Source organism: Euprymna scolopes, chromosome 24 (assembly GCF_053919585.1).
Source record: "Euprymna scolopes isolate OS-2025 chromosome 24, ASM5391958v1, whole genome shotgun sequence".
Classification (NCBI taxonomy): Eukaryota; Metazoa; Mollusca; class Cephalopoda; order Sepiida; family Sepiolidae; genus Euprymna; species Euprymna scolopes.
In genome coordinates this window covers 16635021-16653617 of record NC_136505.1, presented here as the reverse complement: position 1 = coordinate 16653617, position 18597 = coordinate 16635021, and the positions used below count along the sequence as shown (strand labels likewise).

Sequence of the window (18597 nt, the reverse complement as noted above, 5' to 3'; positions counted from 1 at the left end):
GCCAGTTTCTGCCCAAAATAAAGACCATTATTCGGAAGCTGGGAAAGATCAAAAACACAATAAATAAAAAAACATCTATTTTATTTAATGAAATACGCTTAAGAGAAAAAATGCTGCCTAAATACACACACACACACACACACACACACACACACACACACATATATATATATGTGTATGCATATATATATTTAAAGAAGAGAAAATACATTGAATTTTGTAAATTAATTAATTTAAAACATTTTTGAATTTCAGATAAGAAATATGTCTTCCTCTCTGCTCGTGTTCATCCGGGTGAAAGTAATTCCAGTTGGGTGCTCAAAGGTAATTGCTTTTCTTATTTAAAAAACTTATTTTCTTTATGAATTGCCATGTTAAAATTAATTATTTCATGAATTGAAACAAATACATTGAGGACATTGCCAAGGCTGCTGCAAAGAAGGTGGGATCCCTCTATCATGCTATGAAACTACTCACACTAGAGAGCATATCCTATATCTTTAAAAATCCACAATTCGCCCATGCATAGAATATTGTTGCCATGTCTGGGCTGGTGCATCTGCCACTAGTTTTTCACTCTTTGACAGGGTTCAAAAAAGAGTTTCAAATCTAATAGGTTTGCACTGTCTGCCAAGCTCCAATCTCTGCCCCATCGCTGCAATGTTGCAGCTCTGTGCCTGAATGTGCTCTAATGAATTCATAGTACTTGTGCCCCCTTAATGTGCATACTTCCAACTAACCCAACAAGCAGCTAAATCCTTTCTTCACTAAATTTTGGAACTCCTTCCCTGTTTTCTGCTTCCCTGACTGTACTGAACTGCAGAAGTTTAAATGTAATGTGAACAGACATCTTGCTGCACAATATAGTATCCCTGCAAATCTGCAAGTTCCCTGTAGGATACAATCCCAAATAGTAGCCCCTTTTGTTCTAAGTGGCAGTATATCTTGTTTGGCATGGAAAAGAATTTAAAAAAATCTAATAAAATGAACTAATTTTAGTAAATTATATGACAACGAATGTGGGATCCTCATTCAGCCATTTCTCACATGACTGAAGTACAATGACAGATCCATGATTAGATGGATCTAGAATGTGAAGTCGGAGCAAATTAGGTTGGAGTATTTGCTGAAAGCATTACATTTGCCTATCATAGAGGTTATCCTTAGGAAGGATTGGTTATGCTGACACAGTTTCACAGACCCACTCGTATGCCTGACACTGACAGTTTGCAAATCTCCTTAATCTTTTTCTTACAACTTATCCAGAATTGTGTTCGTCCTCCATTCTGTTTCCATTGGGATCTTCTGTTAAGACAAAATCAAAATGTAATGAGTCCTCAGATGTACCTCTTCATCATACGGTATATCGATACTCTATGGCTGATTGGGATAACTTCTGAACATTTATATCAGATATACCTCTGTGTTCCATGTTTAAAAAAAAAATGTGCCCTCTATAGTCTCTGAGCTGACGGAATGGTTAATTGTCGGTATAGATGGCTTCATATCCTCCAAGAAATTCCAGCAAAAGCCTGATAGCCAGCAGTGGTTCATTCCAGAATGTGCTGCTACCATTGCGCACACAAACCACTGTTTCTATTGCTTTCAACGAAATAGATGATATGAAACTAAAACTACATTTAGGACTACTAGCAACTCTAAAAGTTATAAAGAATGCGAGAGATTCATATGCTCTGTATGTTAAGTTTAAAGTAGATAGACAGCAGCTTGGTTTTCACCAGTGTTGGCAAATAACAAACAGGATCCTGATCAGAAGCGTGTGATCTATCCTAACCATCATCAATGGACCTGAGGTAATTTCATCAGCATCTAACAAAGCAAAACTTTTTGCCAAGAACTTTGCAGCAAATTTTTCTCTTTTTGACCATGGCTGCCTTCCCACCGTATTTCTTCCTGTATCTGAAAATATACTATGTGACATACAAATATCTGTGCGTGATATTGCCAAGCTTATAAAAAGTCTTGGTTCCAGCATTCAAATCATAGTGCTAAAAAAGCTTCTACAGGAACTAGCTCCCATACTTACAAAGCTATGTAAACGTTGTCTTAAGGAGAAATGGTTCCCATCACCTTGGAAACTTCATCGGTTTGCCCTGTATTTAAAAATTCTGGAAATCGGTCATCTGCCTCTCAGTACAGACCAATCAGTATCCAATGTGTCATGAGTAAGTTGCTAGAATCTGTGATAAATAGAGAAGTGGTCAACCACTTCATCAAAAATAACCTATTCAGTAACATGCAATAGAGTATTCATTCTGCTAGATCTACAGCTGATCTGCTAACTGTAATATATCACAGGATTAGTGAATCTCTTGACAAGAACTTTGTTTCTAGAGCAATAGCTCTTGACATATTCAAAGCTTTTGATAGAGTATGGCATAAAGATCTACTTTACAAGATTTCCAGCTATGGAATAGCTGGAAATGTCCTCTCAACTATTAAATTCTTTTCTCTCTTATAGGTTTATAAGAGTAGTTGTTGATGGGCAGAAATCAGAAGCTCATAGTATCAATGCTAACATTTCTCAGAGTTCAATCCTGGGCCCAACTTTCTTCTTAATCTTCATCAATGATCTCCCAAATCACATTCTTATATCATTCATAGACATTTATGCAGGCAACACCACAATCTATGGAAACACTTGTGAGGCTGACAATGACCAAAATCTTTCTTATTCTTTCTCTTCTGATCTTGAGCACATGGTGTAATGGAAAAAAAGGTGGCTAGTTTATTTTAATGTATCTAAAACCAAGCTTCTCTCTTTTCATCATATTTTCTTTGACCTGCATTTGGCACCAACTGAAATGAATGGCTCTCGTCTTGGAGAAGCACCAAGTCTTGATAAGCTTCTGGGACTGACCTTCACTCCTCATCTGAAATGGAACATGTATCTCTAAGATCGCTGGAAAAATGGTTGTATCATTGTACTGCTCCAGTAGGTATATCACTACCAATGTAGTTCTCTATCTGTATAAGAGCCAAGTACGTCCTAAAATGGAATACTGTTGCCACATCTTGTAGGAGCTGCTCGGCGTGCCCTGTCTTGCCTTGATAGAGTTCAAAACTGGCTTCATAACCTTGTAGATGATGGTCTTTTCTCTTCCCTAAAACCTTTTTCTTACAGAAGAGACGTTGCAAGCCTGTCTCTGCCTTATTGTTATTTTCATGGCAATTGCTCATGTTAGCCCCAGTCTATGATCCATGCTTGCCAAACTTTCACATTATGGGTTTTTGCCCAATGTTTAGGCTGACGTGATTTAATTATTTCCTCATAATGATTAATTTTCATTGGACACAAGATGATGTGATATATTTCCAAATATTTTTTCACTTGTTTAAAACATTCTTAGTTATACAATATGAAAATTCACCTCAGACCACAAGACAGGAAATTTTCTAATTTCCAAAAAACTATAAGGAGTAATAATTTGGCTTACTGAGCTAAAAAACTAAATTTTAAATCATCATTTATGTTTTGTAAAGATCTGTGTGTGCGCATTATAAAGTTCTAGATATGATGAATATCAAATTTTGATTTGGGATAGCTAATATATAAAATTTTGATTTGGGATAGCTAATATATAAAATTTGGATTTGAAATAGCTACTATATGAAATTTTAATTTGGAATAACTACTATATCTAATTTTAATTTGGGATAGCTACTATATCAAATTTTGGTTTGGGATAGCTATTATATAAAATTTTGATTTTGGAGAGTTACTATATAAAATTTTGGCTTGTGATATCTACTATATCAAATTTTGGTTTGGAAGAGCTACTATATCAGATTTTGGGTTGGAATAGCTACAGTAAATAACAAAACTGTGATAGACATTTTATTTTTCATCAAAGTTGGTAATTATTCTAAATTTTTATTATTTCTTTTATTTTCAGGAATTATAGATTTTCTAATGAGTAACAAGACAGCAGCACAAGAATTGCGAGCGAAATACATTTTCAAAATTATTCCAATGCTGAATCCTGATGGTGTCATAAATGGCAAGTGAGTATGTGCTGGGAGAAAATTTTTGTTATTTCCTTTCTTTTTTTAACCAAAAGGAAATGTTAAAAAAATTCTTATTCTTAAAATTCGGCAGATATTTTTTCAATATAATTTTAATTAGGTTATTGGCTCAGAATATTCCATAGTTTTCTTCCTTCCTCTATATCCAAGTTATTTCTCCTAAATCATGCTAGCCAATGATAGAATGCACTCTGTACTTCTAGAAACCTAGTTCCACTCAATGGAAAGGTGCATTTAGAAACTAGATTTGGACTCTTTTTTTGGCTGGTTTTCAATTCAGTCGGAAGTCATCCGACTGGCTCTTCATCTTAGCATGATTTTCACTACTTTGACACTATCGTTGGTCGGACCGTGCTTATGGTTACAGTTTGATGAAATTTCCAGACACGCTCACCAGGTCTAAATTAATGGAGCATCCTAATTATGAAGTTGTGCAGCGAGATGCTTGTTAACATCACATTCCAATTTCTACATGCAGGTACAGTCAGGGAAACAAGGAGCAAAAATTTAATTGTAATGAAGTGTATCAGTTTCTTGCCTATAACATGGTACAACAACAACAACAAATTGGCTAGTCAAAATCAAATTTTGATTTGTCAACTTAAATGCTATTTAGGTCTAACTTTTAAAATCTTACTGACATAATTTTATATACAGTATCCGTAATAAATGATTATATAATTTTATTTCAGTATAAAAATCTAACAAGGAAATAATATGCAAATACAATGTAGAAATTGGAAAAGATACACTTAAGGTTTTTGCAACATATCAGGTTGACAAGAAAGGTCTTGCAGTTTTTAACTTTTAAATTCAGATGCACGTATCTCGGCTCAAACAAAACTTTATTGATCAAAAGAAGCATCATCAGAATTAATACTTTTGCCAATGTAAAACAAGTGTATTTATGCCAGTTATGTAAAAATCTTGCTGGTCCTGGATATGACCTTAAACTATATCCAGTGGTGAGGTCCCAGCTTGCGGGCTTTGGGGAGTGTGGAGCTACCCTTTAATTGCCATTGCTCCCAGGTCCACTCTGACCCGGGGTGGTAGTACCTGTTAAGGTCCCAATTATGGGTTAAATAGAAACCGACTTGAAAACAACAAATACATTCTATTAAAAAAATTTTCTTCCGAATCTTTGGATTTGGCATTGCGTTCTGGTGGTGATGAAGTTGTTGAAGGCATTTTTGATATTGCTTAGGTATTTGAAACACTTCTCATGCAGAAAGTTGTCGAAACACTTGAAAAAGTGGTAGTCGGTAGGTTAAAGGTCTGGAGAGTATGATGGATGAAGCAGAGTTTTGTAACCCAATTCATTCAACTTTTGAAGGGTTGGTTTAGCAACGTGTAGTCAGGCATTGTCTGCTGACTAATGCTGAGTGTTGTTGTCGAAGTTTCTGATGCATTTCATCCATTTGTTGACAGTACTTCTTTGCCGTAATGGTTTCGTCTGCATTAAACAAAACTGTAATGGATTCGATCAGTCGCAGACCACCAAACAGTCAGCATGACCTTCTTTTGGTGCAACTATAGCGTCAGCTGAGCATCACCAGTTGTCGTAAAGAACCCACTTTCCATTGCAAGTCACAATCCGATCGAGACACAAGTCGTTCTTGTTGCGTAAAAGAAGGGAAGATAAAACTTCATAACAGTGTTTCTTTTAGTTGTTGTTCAATTCGTGAGGTACTTATTTATCAAGTTTTTATCTTTCCAATCTCTCTCAAGTGATTGGAAAGCGTCGTATACATTACGTCTAATTCAAAAGCAAGTTCTCAAACAGTTGTGCATGGATTAGATTTGACTAAGGCTCTTAATTGAGCGTTGTGAACATCCGATGTCCGACTACTACACTCATCAACTTAAAGACTCGTTGCTGTCACAAAATTTCTTAAACCACCATTGTACTATGCATTCAGTAGTGGTTCCTGTGCCAAATGCTTCGTTGATATTGTAAGCTGTTTCAGCTGCTTCTTGGCCTAGCTTGAATTGAAATAAGAAAATTGGCGAATTTCCTTTTTTTTTCATCTTGTATTCAACGTTCTGAGAAGAAGACATAATTGTTCTCAAATGATTGTAATTCAAACGATTAGATAGAGTAGAAAACGCTCTTTAAAATACTATATAAAGTAAAGGTATTATAATGAAAACTTATTGAAAAGTGCATCATTTGAAATCAAAATTAAAGATTCTGCAAGAAATTTTTTTCTCAACCTAATAAAACATAATGAAATAGTTTTGAAAGTTTTGTGTTCTCTTCATTAGTCTCATTGCATTTTGTTAATCTTACGGGACTGCATACTTTGAAGCTGCATACTTTGGCATACAGCTTCAACAACACTTGAGCAATGACAACTCGGATTTGTTAATTTCAAAAATGTTATAAAAATATTCTTTAGATCAACAAAACGAATGCTATTTTTTAAATTGTATTTATTTAAAATGATATTGTTTTCGTCACTTGGATGACAATTTCATTTTAAAGTGAATTCATCAATAAGTTTCCAAACTTTTTTCACATGAGCACTTTTATTGATAGTACACACATGAAACCTTAGTCCCCTTTGAAGTAATCTTCTCCGGCTGCAATACACTTGTTGTACCTTTCCAACAACTCCTTAAAGGCATCATGGAAGTTCTCTTGTGAGAGCATGTCAATGACCCTCATCACAGCCTCTTTCATCTCCTCAGCTGTCTTATAACAACAGCCTGTAAGATTTTCCTTGAGCTTAGGTAATAACCAAAAGTCATATGGAGCTAGGTCTGGGAGGGTGAGGAATTGCCCCTGACAATGTTTTCCTTTCTGATCTTCTCTGAACACCCTTGGGACAAACTTTGTGTAAATCTTCCGCATCTTCAGTTCCTTCTGAATAATTGTGTGCACAGTTCCCACACTGACATCAAACTGTGCACTTATTGTCTCTATAGACACACGATGGTCTTTATCTATGAAATTCTTTATTTGGCCTATCAACTCTGGTGTTCTGACTTCCTTACTCTTCCCGCACTTTTTATTATCCCCTATAGACTTCCTGCCTTCCTGGCCCTTAGGATACGCTGACTGCCCCCCTGCAGAGGGTAAAAGTCCCTCAATGGGGGTCCTGGATATGACCTTAAACTATATCCAGTGGTGAGGCCCCAGCTTGTGGGCTTTGGGGAGTGTGGAGCTACCCTTTAATTACCATTGCTCCCAGGTCCACTCTGACCCAGAGTGGTAGTACCTGTTAAGGTCCCAACTATGGGTTAAATAGAAACAGACATGAAAACAACAAATATATTCTATCCAAAAATTATTCTTCAAAATCTTTGGATTCGGCATTAAATAACCCGAAAAGGGTTGATATGCCGTAAAACAAAACCAACCAACCAACCAATCCTGCCTTCCTTGAATCTCTTATACCAATCAAAAACTGATGCTTGGTCCATGCAAGATAGTCCAAAAGCAATCTGAAGTATTCCATACGTTTCTGTGGCATTTTTTAAAAGTTTAAAGCAGGATTTTATTGCATATCATTCTTCTAAGGTGTCCTCATGTCCAGATGCTATTTTTGAAATTCACCGGCGCAGGGTGTATTCCAATTCTTGCTGTAGCTCTTCATTTGAAGCTTAAATCATAAAAATTGGCCAGTCATCTCCTAAGATGTATAGCAATAACATAGTGAATTTTCAAGAGTCTACGACAATTTTAAATGCCTGTACAAAATGTCTGGAAACTTATTGAAGGCACCTCGTGTATACATAGATTGTTGCTGATTATACATTATGACATCTGGTGAAGGTTGGATATCACATCGGCCAAAAAGTAATAGAAACATTGACAAAGCAAAAGTGAATAACAAATAACAAAAATGCAGACATGTTTTTTTTTTATCTCAATGATGATGATGATGATGATAGCTCACTTGAAAAACGATGATGATTTTAATTTTTCTTTTTAACTCTTGTTCACCTCCAAACAAGATATATTGCCACTTGGAATATAAGGGGCTACTATTTGTGACCATGTCTACAAGGGAAGGGGCTATGTAACTGAGATGTCTGTTCATGTTACATTTAAACTTCTGTATGTTAGTACAATCGAGGAAGCAGAAAACAAGGAGGGAATTTTACTCTGACGGAAGAAACTTTTAGAGTAGAAGACCTCAACAGGGAACGGGGTGGGATTTTGCTGTTGAGATCCCTAAATTCAGGAAAATATTCTACTTTAATAGTTTCTTCCCTTGGACTGGAATTCCCTCCCTATTTTCTGCTTCCCTGATTGTATTAACATGCAGAATTTTAAATGTAATGTGAACAGACATCTTGCTGTTCAACTGTTTACAGTCCTTTGTTAGATATGATACCGAATAGTAGACCCTTACATTCCAAGTTGCGATGTACCTTTTTTTACGTGAAAAAGAGTAAAAAAGAAAAAATCCCTCAATTTTGTGTAATCAGAAACTGAATATTGCAGAAATTACAGATGCCTTATGCACTCGGCCTCTTAGATAGTTCAGCCATGTACAGTGCACCAGTTTTTACATCAACTCCATAAAACGTGATTGGATATCCTGAACATTATGCAGCATGGTAGATGTAGGAAGACATAACAAAAGTTTGTAGGAGATAATATAGCTGTATGCAATGTAATGTATGTCGACTCTGTATCAAGATCAAGCATAAGGTGTTGCCTCGTGCTGCTCATCTTGGAGTCTGCGACACTTGCAGCACTTTAAATACCAAAAACCAAATGAAGAAGGAGAAAAAGTCTTTGTAAGAGAAAGGAAGAGGAGATCTTCTTTTTGCCATCAATTGTTATTGGCTTCTCTTCAATTTTCCAACTTCAATGTTGTCCGCAACTCACACCAGTTATGTCCAAATCATCCTTAAATCTCTTTTTAATATCTAAAACTATCTTATATTATATAAATTCTTCCTAATCTACACCTCTTCCTTTTATTTAATACTAGCAGGGGGTACCCGGCGTTGCCCGGATGTTTACAGGTGTGTGTGCTCAGGCGGGAGGGGGGGGATTATAATCAAAACAAAAGAATAAGCAAAGTAAATATTTCTAAATATTAAATTATTAAATATTTTTTTATTTGTTTAAATATTATATATGTTAAAACTTAAAAAAATCGAAAAAAACACAAAAAAACTAACGTAATGCAAACGAACGATGTTAAAATTTCTTAAAATCGGAAAAAACAAAAGCAAAAAAGAAAACGCGAATGTGATGGAAAAAAAAAAACAGAAAAACGAACGTTAAAACTTTTTAAAAAATCTGAAAATTTAAAAAAAAACAACATAAAACGTTAAAAATGGCTTAAATAACCCTGTTTCGACATTAAAATTAAAAAAATCGAAAAAAAAGAAAAGAAAAACATCTCGCACCACGATTCGAACTTACAACCTTTAGATAATGGCACCGACCTCTAATCAAGTGAGCTAAGACGACGTTGACGAAATTGGGTCGATTTTTAAAATATTTAAACTAAATCATGTTCGGGCGTCAATTGCGCATGCATAGAAGCCAACTTGTCATGAGAGGACGGTTTTTGCTACACCCTCCCTGTACAAAACTGATGATTTTAGGGTGAAGGAATTTATGTTTTTGGCCAATTTTTCGATATTTGTCGGGCGAAGGTGGGAGCTTTAAAATGATACCTATGTGGTGAAAATCCGTGGCTTGCGTCGAACGTTTTTGCCAGACACACACACACACACACACACACACACACACATTTTCGCTTTTATATATATAGACTAGCAGGGGTACCCGGTGTTACCCGGATGTTTGGAGGTGTGTATGTAGGAGAGGATAACCCTGTTTTAATACTATAAAAGAAACACAGTGTTAAGAAAAATTGGAAAAACCAAAACAAAGCAAAACAGCGAACAAACGTAAAAAAAAGGGGAAAAAGGAGAAAAAGAGGAAAAAAATTTTAGGTACAAAGACAGGCTCGAACTCGAAACATCGAGGCTAAGGCGGAAAAAAAATGCCTGACAAGTTACCCCTATGCCAAAGAGACATACAACTGAGAACAGATAAAATTAAACCTTTAAAAACGCTTGCAGGTGGTTTTAAACTAACGCCAACGTTTTCTAGGTCAAACATGACGTCATTGTCATAGTAGCAGGAGCAGAGAAAATGAAGGAACGATTTCTCCAGCACCCTCCTTATAGAAAAGGGCCTAGTTTAGAGTGAAGGAATTAATGTTTTTGGCCAATTTTTTGATATTTGTTGGGTGAAGGTTGGAGCTTTAAAATGATACCTATCTGGCAAAAATCAAAAGTTTTTGCAAGACATACAAACACACACACACACACACACACACACACACACACACACACACACACACACACACACACACACACACAAACAGACATTTTCGCTTTTATATATATAGATGGTACTACCAGATCAGGCTGTCTGCAGATACAGGCTTCCTGACCTAAAATGCACAAAACATTAATTTAATTATATTTTTCCTTTCTCTTTGCAAAACTCAATCATGTTCCACAAAATCAAAAACAACAATTTTCCTCTATAAAACAGCCAAACCAAACACCATGAATAAATATTTGAAGATATAAAAGTATAAAAAACTTTTTTGGATTCAGCATTACTAGGGGCGTACAATAAGTAATGCCCCTGACCCACTTCCAGTTGTCTGATCTAGCTGAAATTTTGCATGTGTAATGATTTATATCTCTACAGGTTATGTGGCAAATTACAGCTCTGAACTAATTGTGGTTTCTGTTTTACAGGTGTTTGAACTGAGTCAGGTGTGAAATGGAGCCTGTTGAATGTCGAGCAGTGATCCGGTTTTTGTATTTGAAAGGACGCACACCACAGGAGACTTTTGATGAAATGAAAGAAACTTATGGTGATAATGCCCCATCATATGACCTTGTAAAACGTTGGCATCGTGAATTCAAACATGGCCGGAAGTTTGTGGAAACAGCTCCCAGACCTGGTCGCCCCCCCTTCTGCCATTGATGAGGCATCTGTCCGTCAATTTGAGGCTGCCATTTTGGAAGATCGGCGCATTGCTATTCACCAAATAGCCCAAGATGTCAAGATTAGTACTAGGTCTGTGGAAACTATCATTCATGACCATTTGCATATGCATAAGGTGTCTGCCAGATGGATTCCCTGGTTGCTCACACCATTTCAGAAGTGAGAATGCGTCGAGTGCTCAAGGATGAATTTGGAGATGTGCCAAGAAGATGAGTCAAAGTTTTTCAAAAGACTGATTACACAGGATGAAGCCTGGGTCTATCACTATGATTCAGAGACCAAAGCCCAGTGATGCAGTCGAAGCACTTGGACTCACCACCTCCAAAGAAGGCAAAGGTGCAGCCCGCCGCTGGCAAGGTCATGCTCACAGTCTTCTGGAACCAGGATGAAGTAGTGATGACAGATTTCCTGGCAAAGGGTACCACAATTACAAGAGCCTATTATGCTTCACTTTTGAGGAAATTAAGGGAAGCTATTAAAATCAAGAGGCGGGGCAAGATCAGCAAAGGTATCTCCCTCCTGCAGGACAACGCTCCGGTCCACAACTCGCATGTCGCCAAATCAGAAGCACAGGCGTGTGGTTATGAAATTATCCACCATCCTTCCTACTCTCCTGACCTTGCACCCTCTGACTTTCACCTCTTCTCAGCTATGAAGCTGTTTTTGAAAGGAAAGCATTTCCCAGATGATGCAGCCTTTATTTCTGAAGTCACGTTGTGGTTGGAGGACCAACCTGGGGTGTTCTACAAAAACGGTCTCCAGAGCTGCATCAAATGATGGGAGAAATGCATAACTCTGGGTGGTTTCTATGTAGAGAAAGTCTAATAACTGTGCCAAGTTTCGTTGCTCTACTGGTATGGAAAGTGGATCAGGGGCATTACTTTTGCACACCCCTCGTAAATAGCCTGGAAAGGGTTGATATGCCATAAAATAAAACAACGAAATCCAATAATTTTAATGTTTATCCAAAGTTTAGAAAATATATTTTGAAAAAACGTTCATAATTTTGATTTCCTTTACAAATCTATTTTCCTATGATTTTGTTGCATTTAAACTAACCCAACGTTTTCAGTTGTGTGGTTATAACAATCAAATATTAAATTGGACACACTGCTGCCAAAAACTCACTACTCCAAATCTTGACGCTCTGTCAAAACTCAACTCCAAATCTCGATGCTTTACTGTTCAAACTCAACTCCAAATCTTGACGCTCTGCTATCAAAAACTAAACTCCAAATCCCAATACTCTACTGTCAAAACGCAACGCTAGAACACGACGCACTGCTGACACACTTGCTACTCTGACATCCAAATCCAAAATCAACCTATCATTTTCAATTTTTTTCCTATGTTGTGTTTCCTTGTCAAATTCGCTTGATACTTTTATCAAATTGTTTAGTAACATTTTTCTTTTGTGTGTTTCTTTTTTGTTTTTATTATTTCAGTCATCGTTGTTCTTTATCTGGTAATGATCTGAATCGAAGATGGCTGACTCCCTGTGCTAAACTCCATCCAACAATTTTTCACACAAAAGGTCTTTTACTTTTTACAAAACTTATCAACAAAGTGCCAATAGTAAGTTAAGGTTTATTTATTGTCCACTTGTTGTTTTCATTATTTTACATTTTTACACCTTTCCTCACCTATGGCGTATTATTTTTTTTGTTTCTGATCAAAGTTTTACTTGAAAATTCGAATTATGAAGCACCGGACTTTGAATATAGATGTGTCAGATGAAAGCCTTCTATAGTGGTATGAATTAAAAAGTGTACAACACTTTTTAATTGAGAAAAAGAACTTAAATTCACAATTGAACATGAAACCCACAAACTCCCAGGAGGCATAATAAGGTCGGATTGGCTTGGCTGATGCAGAATAATTACCATATTACCTATAAGATTAATTAGCACATTGTATATAAGCATAATTAGTGTATTGCCTATAAGCATAATTAGTGTATTGCCTATAAGCATAATCAGTGTATTGCCTATAAGCATAATCAGTATATTGCACATAAGCATAATCAGTATATTGCACATAAGCATAATTAGTGTATTGCCTATAAACATTATTATTAGTGTATACCTAAAAACATAATTCGTATATTACCTAAAGAATAATTAGTATATTATCTATAAGAATAATTAGTATATTATCTATAAGAATAATAAGCATATTGTCTATAAGCATAATTAGCATATTACCTAAAAACATAATTAGTATATTACCTATAAGCACAATTAGTGTATTGCCTATAAGCACAATTAGTGTATTGCCTATAAGCAGAATTAGTGTATTGCCTATAAGCACAATTATTGTATTGCTTATAAGCACAATTAGTGTATTGCTTATAAGCACAATTAGTGTATTGCTAATAAGCACAATTAGTGTATTGCTTATAAGCATAATCAGTGTATTGCCTATAAGCACAATTAGTGTATTGCCTATAAGCACAATTAGTGTATTGCCTATAAGCATAATCAGTATATTGCCTATAAGCATAATCAGTGTATTGCCTATAAGCATAATCAGTGTATTGCCTATAAGCACAATTAGTGTATTGCCTATAAGCACAATTAGTGTATTGCCTATAAGCATAATTAGTGTATTGCCTATAAGCATAATCAGTATATTGCCTATAAGCATAATCAGTATATTCCCTATAAGCATAATCAGTGTATTGCCTATAAGCATAATCAGTATATTGCCTATAAGCATAATCAGTGTATTGCCTATAAGCATAATCAGTGTATTGCCTATAAGCACAATTAGTGTATTGCCTATAAGCACAATTAGTGTATTGCCTATAAGCATAATTAGTGTATTGCCTATAAGCATAATCAGTATATTGCCTATAAGCATAATCAGTATATTCCCTATAAGCATAATCAGTGTATTGCCTATAAGCATAATCAGTATATTGCCTATAAGCATAATCAGTGTATTGCCTATAAGCACAATTAGTGTATTGCCTATAAGCATAATCAGTATATTGCCTATAAGCATAATCAGTGTATTGCCTATAAGCATAATCAGTATATTGCCTATAAGCATAATCAGTGTATTGCCTATAAGCACAATTAGTGTATTGCCTATAAGCATAATCAGTATATTGCCTATAAGCATAATCAGTGTATTGCCTTTAAGCACAATTAGTGTATTGCCTATAAGCATAATCAGTGTATTGCCTATAAGCATAATCAGTGTATTGCCTATAAGCACAATAAGTGTATTGCCTATAAGCATAATCAGTGTATTGCCTATAAGCATAATCAGTATATTCCCTATAAGCATAATCAGTCTATTGCCTATAAGCACAATTAGTGTATTGCCTATAAGCACAATTAGTGTATTGCCTATAAGCATAATCAGTGTATTGCCTATAAGCATAATCAGTGTATTGCCTATAAGCACAATTAGTGTATTGCCTATAAGCATAATCAGTGTATTGCCTATAAGCATAATAAGTATATTACCTATAAGCATAATGAGTATATTTCCTATAAGCATAATCAGTATATTGCCTATAAGCATAATCAGTATATTGCCTATAAGCATAATCAGTATATTGCCTATAAGCATAATCAGTGTATTGCCTATAAGCATAATCAGTATATTGCCTATAAGCATAATCAGTATATTGCCTATAAGCATAATCAGTATATTTCCTATAAGCATAATCAGTATATTGCCTATAAGCATAATAAGTGTATTGCCTATAAGCATAATCAGTATATTTCCTATAAGCATAATCAGTATATTGCCTATAAGCATAATCAGTATATTGCCCTTAAGCATAATCAGTATATTGCCTATAAGCATAATCAGTATATTGCCTATAAGCATAATCAGTATATTCCCTATAAACATAATCAGTATATTGCCTATAAGCATAATCAGTGTATTGCCTATAAGCATAATCAGTATATTGCCTATACGCATAATCAGTATATTGCCTATAAGCATAATCAGTATATTTCCTATAAGCATAATCAGTATATTGCCTATAAGCATAATAAGTGTATTGCCTATAAGCATAATCAGTATATTTCCTATAAGCATAATCAGTATATTGCCTATAAGCATAATCAGTATATTGCCCTTAAGCATAATCAGTATATTGCCTATAAGCATAATCAGTATATTGCCTATAAGCATAATAAGTATATTCCCTATAAGCATAATCAGTATATTGCCTATAAGCATAATCAGTGTATTGCCTATAAGCATAATCAGTATATTGCCTATAAGCATAATCAGTATATTGCCTATAAGCATAATCAGTATATTTCCTATAAGCATAATCAGTATATTGCCTATAAGCATAATAAGTGTATTGCCTATAAGCATAATCAGTATATTTCCTACAGCATAATCAGTATATTGCCTATAAGCATAATCAGTATATTGCCCTTAAGCATAATCAGTATATTTCCTATAAGCATAATCAGTATATTGCTTATAAGCATAATCAGTATATTCCCTATAAGCATAATCAGTATATTGCCTATAAGCATAATCAGTGTATTGCCTATAAGCATAATCAGTATATTGCCTATAAGCATACTCAGTATATTGCCTATAAGCATAATCAGTATATTTCCTATAAGCATAATCAGTATATTGCCTATAAGCATAATAAGTGTATTGCCTATAAGCATAATCAGTATATTTCCTATAAGCATAATCAGTATATTGCCTATAAGCATAATCAGTATATTGCCTATAAGCATAATCAGTGTATTGCCTATAAGCATAATCAGTGTATTGCCTATAAGCATGATCAGTATATTTCCTATAAGCATAATCAGTATATTGCCTATAAGCATAATCAGTATATTGCCTATAAGCATGATCAGTATATTTCCTATAAGCATAATCAGTATATTGCCTATAAGCATAATCAGTATATTTCCTATAAGCATAATCAGTATATTTCCTATAAGCATAATCAGTATATTGCCTATAAGCATAATCAGTATATTTCCTATAAGCATTATCAGTATATTTCCTATAAGCATAATCAGTATATTGCCTATAAGCATAATCAGTGTATTGCCTATAAGCATGATCAGTATATTTCCTATAAGCATAATCAGTATATTGCCTATAAGCATAATCAGTATATTGCCCTTAAGCATAATCAGTATATTGCCTATAAGCATAATCAGTGTATTGCCTATAAGCATAATCAGTATATTGCCTATAAGCATAATAAGTGTATTGCCTATAAGCATAATCAGTGTATTGCCTATAAGCATAATCAGTATATTGCCTATAAGCATAATCAGTGTATTGCCTATAAGCACAATTAGTGTATTGCCTATAAGCATAATCAGTATATTGCCTATACGCATAATCAGTGTATTGCCTATAAGCATAATCAGTATATTGCCTATAAGCATAATCAGTGTATTGCCTATAAGCACAATTAGTGTATTGCCTATAAGCATAATCAGTATATTGCCTATAAGCATAATCAGTGTATTGCCTTTAAGCACAATTAGTGTATTGCCTATAAGCATAATCAGTGTATTGCCTATAAGCATAATCAGTGTATTGCCTATAAGCACAATTAGTGTATTGCCTATAAGCATAATCAGTGTATTGCCTATAAGCACAATCAGTGTATTGCCTATAAGCATAATCAGTGTATTGCTTATAAGTATAATCAGTATATTTCCTATAAGCATAATCAGTGTATTGCCTATAAGCATAATCAGTATATTGCCTATAAGCATAATCAGTATATTGCCTATATGCATAATCAGTGTATTGCCTATAAGCATAATCAGTATATTTCCTATAAGCATAATCAGTATATTGACTATAAACATAATCAGCATATTGCCTATAAGCATAATCAGTATATTGCCTATAAGCATAATCAGTATATTGCCTATAAGCATAATCAGTGTATTACCAATAAGCATAATCAGTGTATTGCCTATAAGCATAATCAGTGTATTGCCTATAAGCATAATCAGTATATTCCCTATAAGCATAATCAGTGTATTACCAATAAGCATAATTAGTGTATTGCCTATAAGCATAATCAGTATATTCCCTATAAGCATAATCAGTGTATTACCAATAAGCATAATCAGTGTATTGCCTATAAGCATAATCAGTATATTGCCTATAAGCATAATCAGTGTATTGCCTATAAGCATAATCAGTGTATTGCCTATAAGCATAATCAGTGTATTGCCTATAAGCATAATCAGTGTATTGCCTATAAGCATAATCAGTATATTGCCTATAAGCATAATCAGTATATTGCCTATAAGCATAATCAGTATATTGCCTATAAGCATAATCAGTATATTGCCTATAAGCATAATTAGTGTATTGCCTATAAGCATAATCAGTATATTGCCTATAAGCATAATCAGTATATTGCCTATAAGCATAATCAGTATATTGCCTATAAGCATAATCAGTGTATTGCCTATAAGCATAATCAGTGTATTGCCTATAAGCATAATCAGTGTATTGCCTATAAGCATAATCAGTGTATTGCCTATAAGCATAATCAGTGTATTGCCTATAAGCATAATCAGTATATTTCCTATAAGCATAATCAGTGTATTTCCTATAAGCATAATCAGTGTATTGCCTTTAAGCATAATCAGTATATTGCCTATAAGCATAATCAGTATATTTCCTATAAGCATAATCAGTATATTGCCTATAAGCATAATCAGTATATTGCCTATAAGCATAATCAGTATATTGCCTATAAGCATAATCAGTGTATTGCCTATAAGCATAATCAGTGTATTGCCTATAAGCATAATCAGTATATTTCCTATAAGCATAATCAGTATATTGACTATAAACATAATCAGCATATTGCCTATAAGAATAATCAGTATATTGCCTATAAGCATAATCAGTATATTGCCTATAAGCATAATCAGTGTATTGCCTATAAGCATAATCAGTATATTGCCTATAAGCATAATCAGTATATTGCCTATAAGCATAATCAGTATATTACCAATAAGCATAATCAGTGTATTGCCTATAAGCATAATCAGTGTATTGCCTATAAGCATAATCAGTATATTCCCTATAAGCATAATCAGTGTATTACCAATAAGCATAATTTGTGTATTGCCTATAAGCATAATCAGTATATTCCCTATAAGCATAATCAGTGTATTATCAATAAGCATAATCAGTGTATTGCCTATAAGCATAATCAGTATATTGCCTATAAGCATGATCAGTATATTTCCTATAAGCATAATCAGTATATTTCCTATAAGCATAATCAGTATATTGCCTATAAGCATAATCAGTATATTGCCTATAAGCATAATCAGTATATTGCCTATAGGCATAATCAGTATATTTCCTATAAGCATAATCAGTATATTTCCTATAAGCATAATCAGTATATTCCCTATAAGCATAATCAGTGTATTACCAATAAGCATAATCAGTATATTGCCTATTAGCATGATCAGTATATTGCCTATAAGCATAATCAGTATATTGCCTATAAGCATAATCAGTATATTTCCTATAAGCATAATCAG

At 34.4% G+C, this 18597-nt stretch overlaps 1 protein-coding gene across 7 annotated transcripts in view; it reads left to right on the top strand.

The window, feature by feature from the left end:
- Positions 1 to 18597, top strand: part of LOC145246606 (cytosolic carboxypeptidase 1-like) — a 331801-nt gene that overhangs the window by 291374 nt on the left and 21830 nt on the right. For all 7 annotated transcript variants that reach the window (XM_080108270.1, XM_080108268.1, XM_080108267.1 and 4 more), the window contains 3 exons: positions 256 to 324; positions 3918 to 4026; positions 12496 to 12625. In XM_080108270.1, the coding sequence (XP_079964396.1) occupies positions 256 to 324; positions 3918 to 4026; positions 12496 to 12625 (308 nt within the window). The remainder of the gene's footprint in view (positions 1 to 255; positions 325 to 3917; positions 4027 to 12495; positions 12626 to 18597) is intronic.